This window comes from Gymnoscopelus microlampas (genome assembly GCF_963454915.1).
Source record: "Gymnoscopelus microlampas genome assembly, chromosome: 18".
NCBI classification, from domain to species: domain Eukaryota; kingdom Metazoa; phylum Chordata; class Actinopteri; order Myctophiformes; family Myctophidae; genus Gymnoscopelus; species Gymnoscopelus microlampas.
The window spans coordinates 25,670,732-25,683,876 of record NC_139955.1 but is presented as its reverse complement, the minus strand read 5'-3'; the positions used below and the strand labels follow the sequence as shown (position 1 = coordinate 25,683,876).

Sequence of the window (13,145 nt, the reverse complement as noted above, 5' to 3'; positions counted from 1 at the left end):
ACATAACGGATACAGAGTTATTTTGTTTCTATTTGCACTGTGAATGTCACATTCTTAGTAGGCTGTCTGAGACGACTGAGCACATAATTTATATTCACGGTTTGATATAACAATTAAATGAAATGTCATTATCATCTAAATTGTCTATACGTTACTTACTTTCAATATTTGGGGTGAAATAAAAAACAAACAGAGCCCAGATAAACAATGGGGGGAGGAACAATGCCAGGAATTCCCCCAATTTCCTGAAGAGTCCCCTGCAATGTCTGAGAGTGAAGTCACAGCTGAATCACAAAAATCACCGTAAGCAGAAGCAATGCTACCCTCTAGAGCTGTTAGAGGTGCATGTGCACTGCATACTGGAAAAGACTTCAGAGGGTGACCCACTTCATTGCACCTCAGTCCCAGCATATTTTTATTTTTATGAAGTTATATATATTGTAAATTTTAACAAGAAGGAACTCAAAAAGACAATTTTTGCAAATGTGAAAGAATACCTAGATTAAGAAGGGGAAGGTAAAAAATCTCATAATTATAAAAACACAGATTATGAAAGGACATGGATATAGAACTGCAAAATGCACAAAATTGCAGAATAATTATCTTATTCTGTTAAAAGTACACCACACTATTAGCCATAGTCTACATTTCAATCGCACCAAACCTTCGGTGGCCAGGATGACAACATCAGAGGTTTCATCTGTATCTAGTAATCACTAATCAGTGAGTGACAGTGCATGTGAAAATATTAGGTTGAAAGTGGTTAAGAAAACGTCTAACAGACTTTAAAAAAAAAGCTTATCCCTGACTTTTCCTGTGTGTGATGTAATCTATGAATATAATTGCCTTCTCTATCAACCCAATACGGTCAACGCAGATAGCAGTTAAAGGGGAGTTTTTCCTTGTCACCTTTGCCAAGGGCTTGCTGATGGGGAAATGGTTGTCTTGACCTGCTCTACATGTAAGGGTTAGAATGATTTGGTGCTACTATATAGATACAATTGACTTGAATGGACTATGAGTTTTTTATATATATGTATTTTTTTCCAGTTTTTATCTGTTTTACGTTTCTCTGTATCTTCTATTGCATTTATTTTGATTTGTGTTTTGTTGTTGTTGTAAAGAACTTCGGAAGCCATTAAGACAGGTACCATATAAATAAAGATTACTTACTAATTATTATCTGCTTGCATCTAATTGAAAACACTAGTGATTACCGACTAGGCTGCCATGGGAATGCCACCCCTTTGTCTATATGGAGGATATTATCCTACACCCTTTCCCCATCTATCTCTTTCCCTCCCTTCCTTATGACAAACTGGCCAAAGATCCAAGTAGCCTAGACTCTTCTCCCTCCTGGTACAAGGCTGTGGAATCAGTCAGGACTACAGAGTCTCACCCCCATCTTCCACTGCTGTCTGAAGACCCACCTCTTCAGACACCATATAATTTCCTACCATTTAATATCTCCTCCTCCTTCTTGAATATAGATGTACAGTATGTTGTTTACAGATGATAAGTATGTTATTTAGGTAGATGCCAGATTAGGTTTGATGTCTACCAGCTATCCTTATTACACATACTACTTAATTTGTTTCAACCACTTGCCAGCCATCTGAAACTCAAATGAATGAGGTTCTTCATTAGTGAGGTTGCCAGTAGAGCAAAATTCAACATGACATAATACTTGAACCATTTAACCACTGTCTAAATAGAATGTCAGAGTATCCCATTGGTGGTGTGCGTGATCATGTGTCTGCGCAAGTTGCTGGGGTTGTTGAAGCTGGCACTGCATCGAGAGCAGGTATACGGTTTCTCCCCAGAGTGAGTCCGCAGGTGGATCTTCAGGCTTCCGTTCTGTGTGAAACGCCTACCACACTGAGGGCAAACATATGGTTTCTCTCCAGTATGTATGCGCATGTGGATGCTCAATGTAGTCTTGTTGACAAATGACTTGCCGCACAGGCCACAAAGAACTGGTGACTCTCCAGTGTGGCTCGCTCGATGTACAATCAGGTCCTCGCGGCTGAAAAAACGCTCCCCACAGAAGCTACAATCCAGGGATTTATTGGCGGTGTGAGCAAAGTTGTGGTTCTGTTGTTGCTGGTGTTGGGGATACTGACTGATGTGACTGGAGTGACCCCCTTTATTATCAACGGTCACTGTTGTGTTTATTGAAAGTATCTTTGCCGTTGTGACTGTCTGGTTTAAGCGACTTCTTTCTAGTTGACCGTCTCTTGCTGGCCCCAGACTGTTATCCTCTGTCCCTCTTATTGGGGGTCTCTCCGCAGCACCGCCACTAAAACTCAGGAGATTATCATGGTTGATGGAGTGATCAGGGGAAAGAGATGTAAGAGCCTGTAGCTCTGAGGCAGTGAAGAGTGTGTCGCTGTCCTCTACCAGAGGCCCCTCCCCTCGACCATGGACGCTCACAATACGCATCTCTTCACGCTGACCTGACATGAGGGAGGAGCCAGGGGCATCTAAATCTGAAGTCCCCATGGCAACACCACCGTGCATGCTGTGATTCCCAAAGGTATCTTGATCTGTGCCAAAGAAAAATGACACCATGGATCACATTTTGTCAACATAACATCAGCTGCATTTGTTCAATTCTACTGGTCTGGATTTTGTTTGGCAAACAGCCATTTTTCTTTAAAGCAGTATTTGCCTCACCTGCAGCTTTCCTGCATGCTCCAATGTCCTCTTCATCCTTAATCAAAATCACATCTGGTGCCTCCCCTGCAACAGACTGACACATATGCACAGTGCATAAACATAAAATCTGAAAATCACATTATCAAGATATTTGCTGAACCACATATTTTATGCAATATGTATGCTTACCTCCATTCCCGTGGAAACACTGGAAGTCTCAATTTCTGAAGGAATTGTAATAGCAGCATCATTTCCGACAACTTTTTGAGCCACTGGTGGCTGTACAGGAGCTGACATTAGTGGAGGGAGAGAAAATATGAGTTTGAGAGTAAAGACCTCCAGTAGTGTTGTGGTAGATATAAACCTGGGTTTATTATAAGGGTTGGTCTAGTACAGTGGTTCTCAAAGTGGGGTCCAGGGACTCAGGGTTCCGTTAGGGGGTTCTAAATGGACCCGTACAAGTCTATAACTCTGACAGTATACAAATGTAACCAAATGGACCCGTTAAGGGGGGTCCCTTGACATTTTAAAGTTTGAGAACCACTGGTCTAATAGTAGTAGTAGGCTAGTAGTAATAACAATAACCTGTATTCATATAGAACCTTTCCAAAACAAGCTTCACAAAGTTTTTTACAAAATAAAATGAAATGTGCGAAGTAAAAAAAAAGCATTAAAGATAATACAAAAAACAATGAATTTAATAGCATGGAAAGCTAAATTATATGTAAATCCATTAGTTAGCCGGGAATAATCTTGTTATTCCAGGTGTGTTACATGCAGAGTTGCCATGTCTGCTTATGATAAGCGACTTTGGGCTTGTTTTTCTGTGAAGTTGCTTATAAATATTGGTGGTTGCTGTTTTTGGGGCTTGTTTCTAAACAAGTGTAGTTGCTTATTTGGGCTTTCTTCCTAAGGTTGTTTAATACAGTGGTTCTCAAACATTTTCATGTCAAGGACCCCCAAATTAACATGTATTTGTCTGTGTATCCCCATCTGAAATGTTTGTGCCAGGGACCCCATACCAGATTTGTGATTTTCACTTTTCCCCAAAGATTCTTTTGAAAATAGCAGATCTACAAGCTCACAATTGCAACCTTGTATATCTTGTAGCTTGTTGTAGATCAAATAGCCAAAATAGTCGCTTCTTTTAGGCTTGTTTTCATGGACACAGTTGCTTATTTCTCTCGCAAGATCAGGCAACACTGGTTACGTGTTTATAACGCCACTCTTATGGCCTTTAAACAGTTATCTTACGCACGTGGTCGTGGCCACTTTGTCACACGGACTTTCCATGAACCATTACCTGCCACTAGTCTAGTCCGTGGTTTAGGGATGTTTGCTCTTGCCAAGGAGAAGCGACTTGGCGGCCGTGCGACGTTGTTCCTGGTTTGAAGCCGCAGAGAGAACATTTCACTCCTCATTACCTTCATCCTCATCCTCAGCGCTTCGTTCTCTTTCAGGCTCTGGGAGATCTGATGGCGCATGGCCGCCGAGCTCTCGGAGAAGAGTTGGCTGATTTCGCCCACTGCCGCTTTCGCGAGTACGTCCATTATGGACAGCAGTTGAGTCTCTAAGGCAGTGGGAGACATGTTTGTTGTCTTTTTTTTGTTGAGTAGTATGTGGAGGACTGGAAGGAAACGCGATACAACAGCGTCGGTTGGTTACCTCCCCGTAGAGAAGCCACACAATGGCTTTTCCGGTGACGCGTACTACCGTAATCCCTAGAAAGTGCTCGCATGTTCATCTTTCTTTCTTTCTTTCTTTCTTTCTTTCTTTCTTTCTTTCTTTCTTTCTGTCTGTCAGTGTCTGTAGAAAATATTGTGTTTATCTATCTTTCTATTTATCTGTCTGTCTGTCTGTCTGTCTGTCTGTCTGTCTGGCTGGCTGGCTGTCTGTTTGTTTGTTTAAACAACATTTTAAGGATGTAATAACTAATAATAAGATCTCCGCCAGGTACATACAACCTGAGTAGGCTACTGTGTTTGCATGCCCACCTGACTGCTCATTCTGGGTAGTGTGGGGGGGGGGGGGGGGGGGGGGGGGGGTATTCAATCAATCACACACACACACACACACACACACACACACACACACACACACACACACACACACACACACACACACACACACACACGCCTTAAATCCAAATATAGTTGATGTTTTACTTGAAGGAAGGAAGGAAACAATACAAGGAATATTGTCAGTTTTAATTTCATCATTCATCATCATTCATCATTACATGATAAATGTTTTCATTCACTAGCACCACGCAAGAAGTGGATAAAGATCTTTATGTGCTGAAAACAAACATACTCAACAAGAGTGAATGGATACAATCACGGCATATTGAACACACTGCACTGTACAAATTATAGTGCACACGATCAGATTTCCCATCTAATTCCATACAGTCTACATTAAAAGCTACAGTACACTTGATGTGTTTCACTCAAGTGTCTTGCTCAGAAACCAAAGCACTCCTCTGGTACCGTACCAAACTATAAGACTAGTCTCTGAAGTAGCTTAATTAACAGTCCTTTATAACTTTGGTCTTTTCATGTCTTTGTCTGTTGCCTTTATTTTGTCTAGGCCTCTGCTCCAACACACACTCCTCCATCTCCCCCCTTTTGTTCATTCTCTTCACCTGCTTGTATCGCAGCACTGCTTGATATGTCTCCCTCTCTCTCTGCCCCCACATCCTCCCCCTCCCCCTCTTTCTCCCTTCCTGGGCTATCTATCACTGCAATTTCGACAGCTTCTCCCTCCTCCTTCTGCAGTGATGCCTCCTCTGCTTCCTGTGCCAGCTCTTCTCCTTTCTCGACTGCTGTGTCCTTTTCCTCCTCCTTTTCTTTATCCTTCCTAACCTTCTCTATTTTGGAGAGGGTCTGGCAGAGGGACTGGACATAGGTGAAGACACACATAGGGTCGGGTCTGTTGCCCATCAAGATCATATCTGACACATCCAGCAGGGGGCAGCAGTCAGCCAGAGACCTAAGGGAGAGATATGAATCAGAATCTTTTAGATGAAAGAACAGGTGAGAATTGAGGGGACATGATGGGACCTAAAATGATTTGGTTTCAGAGTCACTGAGTGAAGGAAAGAGAGTGTTGCATACTCTGCGGTACTGAAGGCCAGGCTGAAGTTCTTCTCCCTCTCCTCTGGTTTCAAGGTAGAGTAGTCAAAGGCATCTGGGAAAAAACGATGGATAAGCGCGCAGAATGCCATCCCATCACACCAGGACGATGAGAAGTTGTCTATGTTGATGCCCTAAGATTTCAGTGGAATGAGAAATTAAAGATCTTAAGAGTCAAAGCAAGACAGTTATTTAAACACAAATTGTTTTGAATGTAGTCGATCGCAAGTTGTAATTCTATTCCTATATTAAGGGCTGTGAGTGATGATTCAGATGCAGTATTCCTCTGTAACCTAGCAGCGAGCTCAGACAACAACACGAAACCGGACAATATCACATGACTAATTCTAAAGTTCATTAAACACAGAGGATATATAGTACTGGTCACATTGCCTGACCAGTAGATAAGAGTAATAACAGATATGGACGATATTAAGTGCCCAATAAAACATGATGTTCTATAGTGTAGTGGAGTTGGGAGTGGTACTCCAACAGTTGCATCCTGCATCACTGAGCATATAGTGTCCAGATAAAGCATTGACCATTGTGTCATAAGCATATCTGTATGCTTACGCAGATGAGAGTGAATCAGCGCAGTACAGTATAGTACAGATACTTCAAACAGATACATACAGGTCAGATGAGGTCAAACAGATTGAGGTCAACCCTAACAGGTCAGCTCCTAAGATATAACACTAACACACTTCACAAGTTAACATTAGTGAAAAATATTTATGTAGCAGTGGTTCAGAGCCTCTGCCTGATGACCACAAACCTAATATCTCCCCCGGCGAAAGGGGAATTCCCCTTGAGGCTAGTGGTTAAGATGATGGCTTTCCTCACGAGAGACTAGGGTTCGAATTCCGGGCGGAATATTCCTGCTAACACAACATGGCCCTGCTGATCTCACCTCATAGTTGTGTGTCTTGTTGCGGCACCAATTCAGTATCTTCTGTTTGATTGATGCTCCATTGGCCACAGCCATAGCTGACCTCTGAACTTTGAAGTTGCGGGGTAGTGGTGTCCTAAAACGTCAAAACACTCCATAACTTCTCATGTAACAGCTTAGCAAATGTAATATTATAAATCAAAAAGCAAAGTAATAGTATAAAATGATGTCACCATGGCCCATTATGTATGTTTTGACTTACTCCGGTGCACCTTGCTGGAACTTGGCCATGATGTCATTTCTAGTGGAAGCTCGAGCAGAGCGGGCAGAGGTCCTCGGCCGTGACACGGCAAGAGGTACGGAGGGGGATGGAGCATTAGTGCCGGTCTTTCTTTTTGTCTTCCCTTGCTTCTCCAGCTCCTTGCTCTTCCCCTTGTCCTTCCCTTCTATACCACCAGCACACTCTTTTTCTTTGGCCTGTTTTCTCTTGTTCTCTGCACCCTTTGATGATTTTGCCTTTGTGTCTTTCTCATCAGCCTTTTGCTTCTCCTCTGCCTCACCTGTGTCTGACTTTTCCTCCCCTCTGCCCTCCTTCTCTTTGTCCTCCTCATTCATGTCTGTTGGTTCGCTTTTGCCATTCTCAACCTCCTCTGCCTCTCTGCTATTTTTATCCTCTGCCTTTTCCATCTTCTCTTCCTCCACCTCCTTCTCGCCATTTGCTGATTGACAAACTCCGGCGCCTACATCGGTTGACGCCCTGTCTTTATCTTTCCCAGCCACTTTGACATCATCTTCAGGATCTTTCAGTGTCGTCTGAGGCGTGTCCATTTCGCTGACGATGGCCTCGTTTACCTGCTTTTCGATTGTTGCATCCCCACTTCTTTCCTCCAACCCTTCCACCTCCTGGTCTTCCACTAGCTCCCTCACGGAGGCTTCTGTCTCCTGGGCATCACACTCCTTTGTTCCTGGGACCTCTGTCTGGAGGACAAGCAACATACCATACAACAAGAGTTTAGTTGTTGGTTGTATTTCTTATCAAAACGTTCAAAGACATGTATAGTAGTGTAAAGTATAAAGTTAAGAGTCTCAACTGTTTATTTCACAATAACCCTATTCCTTGAGATGAGAAATAAATAACAGTGGAATTTCAGTATGTAACCAGAGGTGTTAAACCTTGTCACTTCAGTTCATTCCAGGGACAATGTAGTGCTTTACGATACAATGTAATAATGTTCCAGTAGATATTTTTGAGCATCTCACTTTCGGACGGTAAGGACATGCATGGACCTGCAGGTGGAAAACGCATACCTTTTGTCTCCCAAATGTCCTCTAAACATGCAATAAAGATTAACATCACTCCAGTGTTTTCAAATAGAGCAAAGAAAAACACATCTTTTAAATTAACAACAGTATAGTGTACTGTAAATTAAAAATAGCTATTATATAATGTTGGTCTTTGTAGTGTGAATTCTCTTATGTCCTACATTGTTTGTTTTGAATTGTTTGGCTGCCCTTTATAATGTATCCTTTAATAAAAAAATGTGTACACACAATGCACTACTGCAGATTATTTTATACTGGTGACTTTCCATTGGCTATGATTGCTTGAAACGGGACAGTGCAGGTCACATACCAGGTCATGTCACAGAGTAGCGCCTCACCAGCTGGAAAAGGAAACTGTACTGTCAGCATTTGTGAGACATTTCTTAATGAAGATTTGGCGCAAGAACAGGTGTAGCGTAGCTCATGCAGGCATGATCATTACTCCTGTTCCATTTGCCAAACACCTGCCAGTCCCACAAATACATGTACAGCTTCCTCATGGATTAGAAATGCAACATGAAACACTGCAGGTTTTGCGCTTTGGAAAACGTTTTGTTTGTGCATGTAAACACACTCTCACTCACTCACTCACTCACTCACTCACACACACGTGCACACACACACGTGCACACGCTCACACGCACACACGCACGCACATGCACACACACACACACACACACACACGCACGCACGCACGCACGCACGCACGCACGCACGCACGCACGCACGCACGCACGCACACACACACACACACACGCACACACACACACACACACACGCACACACACACACACACACACACACACGTACCTGGTTATTGTTGTTGTTGTTGTCATCAGTTTGACTGGTTGTTTCCATAGAACCAGAAGGCTGCAGATTAGACGATTCTCCCTCCATGATCCTCACAACGTTCTGTCTGTTCAACTGCCCACAGGATCAGATATCTAATCACTCCTGTAGTTCTATCACTGTCTTACTAGGAGCTTTCAGTTCTGCCTTCTGTCCCGTCTGGGAAGTTTTCATTCAGTCATTAATGGTTCAATCTGACCATTGCTGTTTACTGTCTCTCTCACACTCCTTTTCAGTACTATGGTATTAGTTCTTCTGTATCTCTGCTTTCGTCTCTGTGTCTGTCTGTCTGTCTGTCTCTCTCTGTCTCTATCTCTGTCTCTCTCTGCCTGTCAGTACTGCATGTCTGGCAAGTGCATGTGTTGGACAGTGGGTACCCAGCTAGCCCCTTCACACCCCGCCCCAACCCCATCCCCCGCTTTGTGAAGATTCCTATAGCTACTTTATCTGACCTTCCGAACAACACAGTATCCAAAAATAGAGCCCCAGTGACACAGGCACAATCCAGTAGGCCCAGACAGCTGCATCTGCTGTGGAAACGCGAGTGTACACATACACATGGACATGTGCGTGCAGTCGTAGGTGTCTTTACTCACATTCACATAGTAGGCAATCAACCCCTTTGACTTTTTCTATTAGCTAAGCTGAGCGACCGTACACCAATATAAAATATACTCAATTTATAAATAAAAAAAGAGTACATGAATGCATAATGTTTGATTATAGACCTTCAATTTATGGGTCATTGACTATTATTGACGTGTTAAACTATAGTACAGTATCGGTTTAATAAGCCTAGGAGCCAGCATGAGATTATAATTGACTACATTTTCTTTTGTTGTTGTTGTTTTTATTTGTCTTTATTTTTAGTTATATTGAGATTAAGATGTCTTTTAAAGAGAGACCTGGCCAAGAAGGGCAGCAGTTACAGCAGTTACAACAATACACAAAAAAACTCATAATAAATATGTTAACAATAAGGTAAAGACTCAAATAACTTAACTATTTATTAAAAACAATTGCACAATTGGGTGCTCAAATGAATGCCCTCGATAGGCATCCTGTTGATTTCCAGCATTTGTTGTCTCCACACACACACACACACACACACACACACACACACACACACACACACACACACACACACACACACACACACACACACACACACACACACACACACACACACACACACACACACACACACACACACACACACACACACACACACACACACACACACACACACACACACACACACTTAGTTGAACAGATGGAGAAGCCCTTACCTTTGATGAAGTTTGCAGCTCTCCAAAGTCCTTTGGGGTCACTGCTCTCTCTCTCTCTCTCTCTCTCTCTCTCTCTCTCTCTCTCTCTCTCTCTCTCTCTCTCTCTCTCTCTCTCTCTCTCTCTCTCTCTCTCCCCCCCTCTCTCTCTCCTGTCTTGTTTGTTGCACTTTCCTCACTGTTTCCCTGGCTCTCTCAGTGCAGTGTTACCAGTGATGTATAAAAATGTCTCCAGTGAGTCACTCAATTAAAAATGTCACATCTCTCTATTTGTCTTCTACCTTTCATTGCTTTTTCCCCTCTCTCGTATCTATCTCATATCTGTCACACTTCTTATCTCTCTGTGTGTGCACCCCCCCCCCCCCCTTCCTGGGTAAATATACTAGAATGCCCAAACAGCTTTGAAAATATACTCCCTGCTGATTTGGATATCCTGACCTACCACATGTCCCCTCTCAATCTCAATCCTCCCAACTCAATGCCCCAGCTGAACAGTGAATCTACTCATTCAACACAAAACAGATGGTTTTAAAAATAAACAGCTATCTTTCTTCCCTCTCTCTCTTGCCCTGTCATTATCTACTCCTGCCGCCCGCTCTTTCCCCCCACCCATAATGTGTCTCTTCTCTTCTCTGCTCTCCAAGTCTTGGGGGCTAAAAATATGTCAGCACCTTCTTGTGTATCTCTCCTGCTCTTTCTGGCCCATTGAGTGGAGCCTATCTATCAATAGGCTACCCATCCCTCTTAATGGTGGGTCCTGAAAGGTGCTCTGTGCTGGACATTTGTTGCACCATATGGTATTGTGAAAGCCCTGATTTGTCATAAATAACTCACGTATGCTAATAAATGAGAAAAACAAATACAAGATCATAGTAATGGATCCTATCCAGCGTGTGTGTGTGTGTGTGTGTGTGTGTGTGTGTGTGTGTGTGTGTGTGTGTGTGTGTGTGTGTGTGTGTGTGTGTGTGTGTGTGTGTGTGTGTGTGTGCGTGCGTGCGCGTGTGTGCGTGCGCACACTTGCGCACACACATGTAGGCTATTCATAGTATTGATTGCAGACATCTGCTATTTGTCATCAGATAGCAGGTGATTAGACCTACAGTATCAGTGAGTGAATGACATCCATGGCCGTGGCATTGAATGGCAAAACACATCATGATAATGGGTACATATAGGTTACTGTATGTTCACATGTTTGGGGGCACAAATAACATTTGCTGTTGTTTGATTTGTATAATGCTCTTCTCTGTTCTACTTTCCATTGTACTGAATCATCACACATTCTTGTCTTTAAATTATTTCAAGTGCAACGCTTCCTATAGGTGTCTGTTTCACAAACTTGTGCACCCTCTCTTTTTATTTGAGTGTGTCTGTTTGTGTTTAGTGGTGGTATTTGCCACATGGAGAATGTTCTTTCCACTTAAAGACTTAAAACTTCAGTATGTGTCTATATGTAGTATGACGAATTTGCAGTGTTGTGAAAGCCGTTTATTTTTCATTTGTTGATAACTGTGCAAGTACAGCACATAAAACTTGAGATTTATGGGATTTTTACATCCATGCATGTGGATGAGAAGGAACACAACCACAGGGCCTTACAGCATTATAATCGAACCCATTTGTCATAGGTTTATCAACACAATGTGAGGGCCTACCCCCACCCCTCTCTGTCTGTTTGTTTTGCTCTGTTTATTTTTGCAGGTGATTGGCAAGCAATGCTGGATGGTTTGTGGGGAGAAAATGGACTGCCACTGTGGGTGTGGCAGACTTGATTGACGTTTATTTGATTTACGTTTACTTGAAATAAAATGAACATCACAATTACATTGGACAAACCAGGTTTTAAGGATACATGTTATTTTTCAAAAACTGTCCACAGGAGCCTTTTGTAAAGAAAAAGCCAGTAGGAGGGAAAATGTTTCTGAATTAAATACATACATGAGCTATTGAGCAAAAACAATATGATCAACTAATCAAACCGGCCATTCTCTATTCAGAATGTGAGCTTTGAATTTTCTAGTTATTTGTCCCCTTTACTGAAAATCAGACTGATCAAATGAGGTCTTGCACATGGAGACAAGACCGGTGGAAGCTTGTGGAGTTGCTGTACTAAAGCGTTGACGTCTAACTCAGGGGTGAAACATTATTATAATTATTATAATTATAAAAAGTTTGAGATTGCTCAAAAAGTTATAAAATGTTAAAGATGTTGTGTTTTCTTAAAATATCACAATGGTTCCATCTCATTGGTTTCTGGTCCAGGAGTTTTATTGCCTGCTGAAATTATACTTTTTAATATGATTGTAGTATTGTGACCATGATGTAATAGAGTGTGAAAATAATTATATGCATGTATTGTGCAGTTTGACATGACAACGACAACACTAAGCCATTTCTAATAAAAACTAAAAGGATTGCAATTTGGTCTGACCTCTCACAAATGTGCTTTAGCTGTATCAAATTATTTTTAAATCCAAGATAGCTAAGTACTACTTGAAAGGACTGCTCTCTTTCCACTGTTGCTCTTGACTTGTGTCCTATAAAAGTGTGTGTAGGTTTGTTAATTTTTTGTGTGTCCTGACCTACATTTTAACATTCCCCCACCCACGCCACCAGTAACATTTCATACACTCCATAGATGTTACATAATTATTATTTAAAACAATAACAATAATAATAATACATTTCATATACATATACATATCTCTCCATATATAATAGGCCTATGTTACATATTCTTTAATAATGATAACTTTTACACAGTGGTGTAAAGTAACTAAACATTTACTGAAGTACTACTTAAGTGCAATTTTGAGGTACCTTTACTTTACTGGAGTATTTCCAAATGTCAATACTTTTGCTTTTACCCCACTACATCTCAGAGGTAAATATTGTACTTTTACTACAATTATTTGAAAACTTTAGTCACTAGTTACTTTGTAGATTTTGATTATTACAAAACATACATTTACCACTTCAGCCCTATTTAAACTTTGGCTATTTGAA

At 41.7% G+C, this 13,145-nt stretch overlaps 2 protein-coding genes across 3 annotated transcripts; both read right to left on the bottom strand.

The window, feature by feature from the left end:
* Positions 1 to 387: 387 nt before the first annotated feature.
* On the bottom strand, positions 388 to 4,278 carry LOC311065548 (uncharacterized protein). The gene is made up of 4 exons (XM_084085937.1): positions 3,962 to 4,278; positions 2,848 to 2,948; positions 2,677 to 2,752; positions 388 to 2,546 (listed from the first exon to the last, which is right to left on the bottom strand). The coding sequence occupies exons 1-4, from the start codon at positions 4,245 to 4,247 to the stop codon at positions 1,720 to 1,722; spliced, it is 1,290 nt and encodes a 429-aa protein (XP_083942063.1). The 5' UTR covers positions 4,248 to 4,278; the 3' UTR covers positions 388 to 1,719.
* A 568-nt stretch (positions 4,279 to 4,846) lies between these two features.
* Positions 4,847 to 10,431, bottom strand: smtnl1 (smoothelin-like 1). Of its 2 annotated transcripts, none has more exons than XM_084041024.1 (6): positions 10,143 to 10,431; positions 8,815 to 8,928; positions 6,944 to 7,659; positions 6,703 to 6,817; positions 5,775 to 5,926; positions 4,847 to 5,649 (listed from the first exon to the last, which is right to left on the bottom strand). In XM_084041024.1, exons 2-6 carry the CDS (start codon positions 8,899 to 8,901, stop codon positions 5,244 to 5,246), a joined length of 1,476 nt encoding a protein of 491 aa, XP_083897150.1. In that variant the 5' UTR covers positions 8,902 to 8,928; positions 10,143 to 10,431; the 3' UTR covers positions 4,847 to 5,243. The 2 variants fall into 2 exon arrangements, with proteins under 2 accessions (XP_083897150.1, XP_083897151.1); XM_084041025.1 differs by lacking the exon at positions 10,143 to 10,431 and adding an exon at positions 8,315 to 8,345 and having other exon boundaries at positions 8,815 to 9,207.
* Positions 10,432 to 13,145: the final 2,714 nt, after the last annotated feature.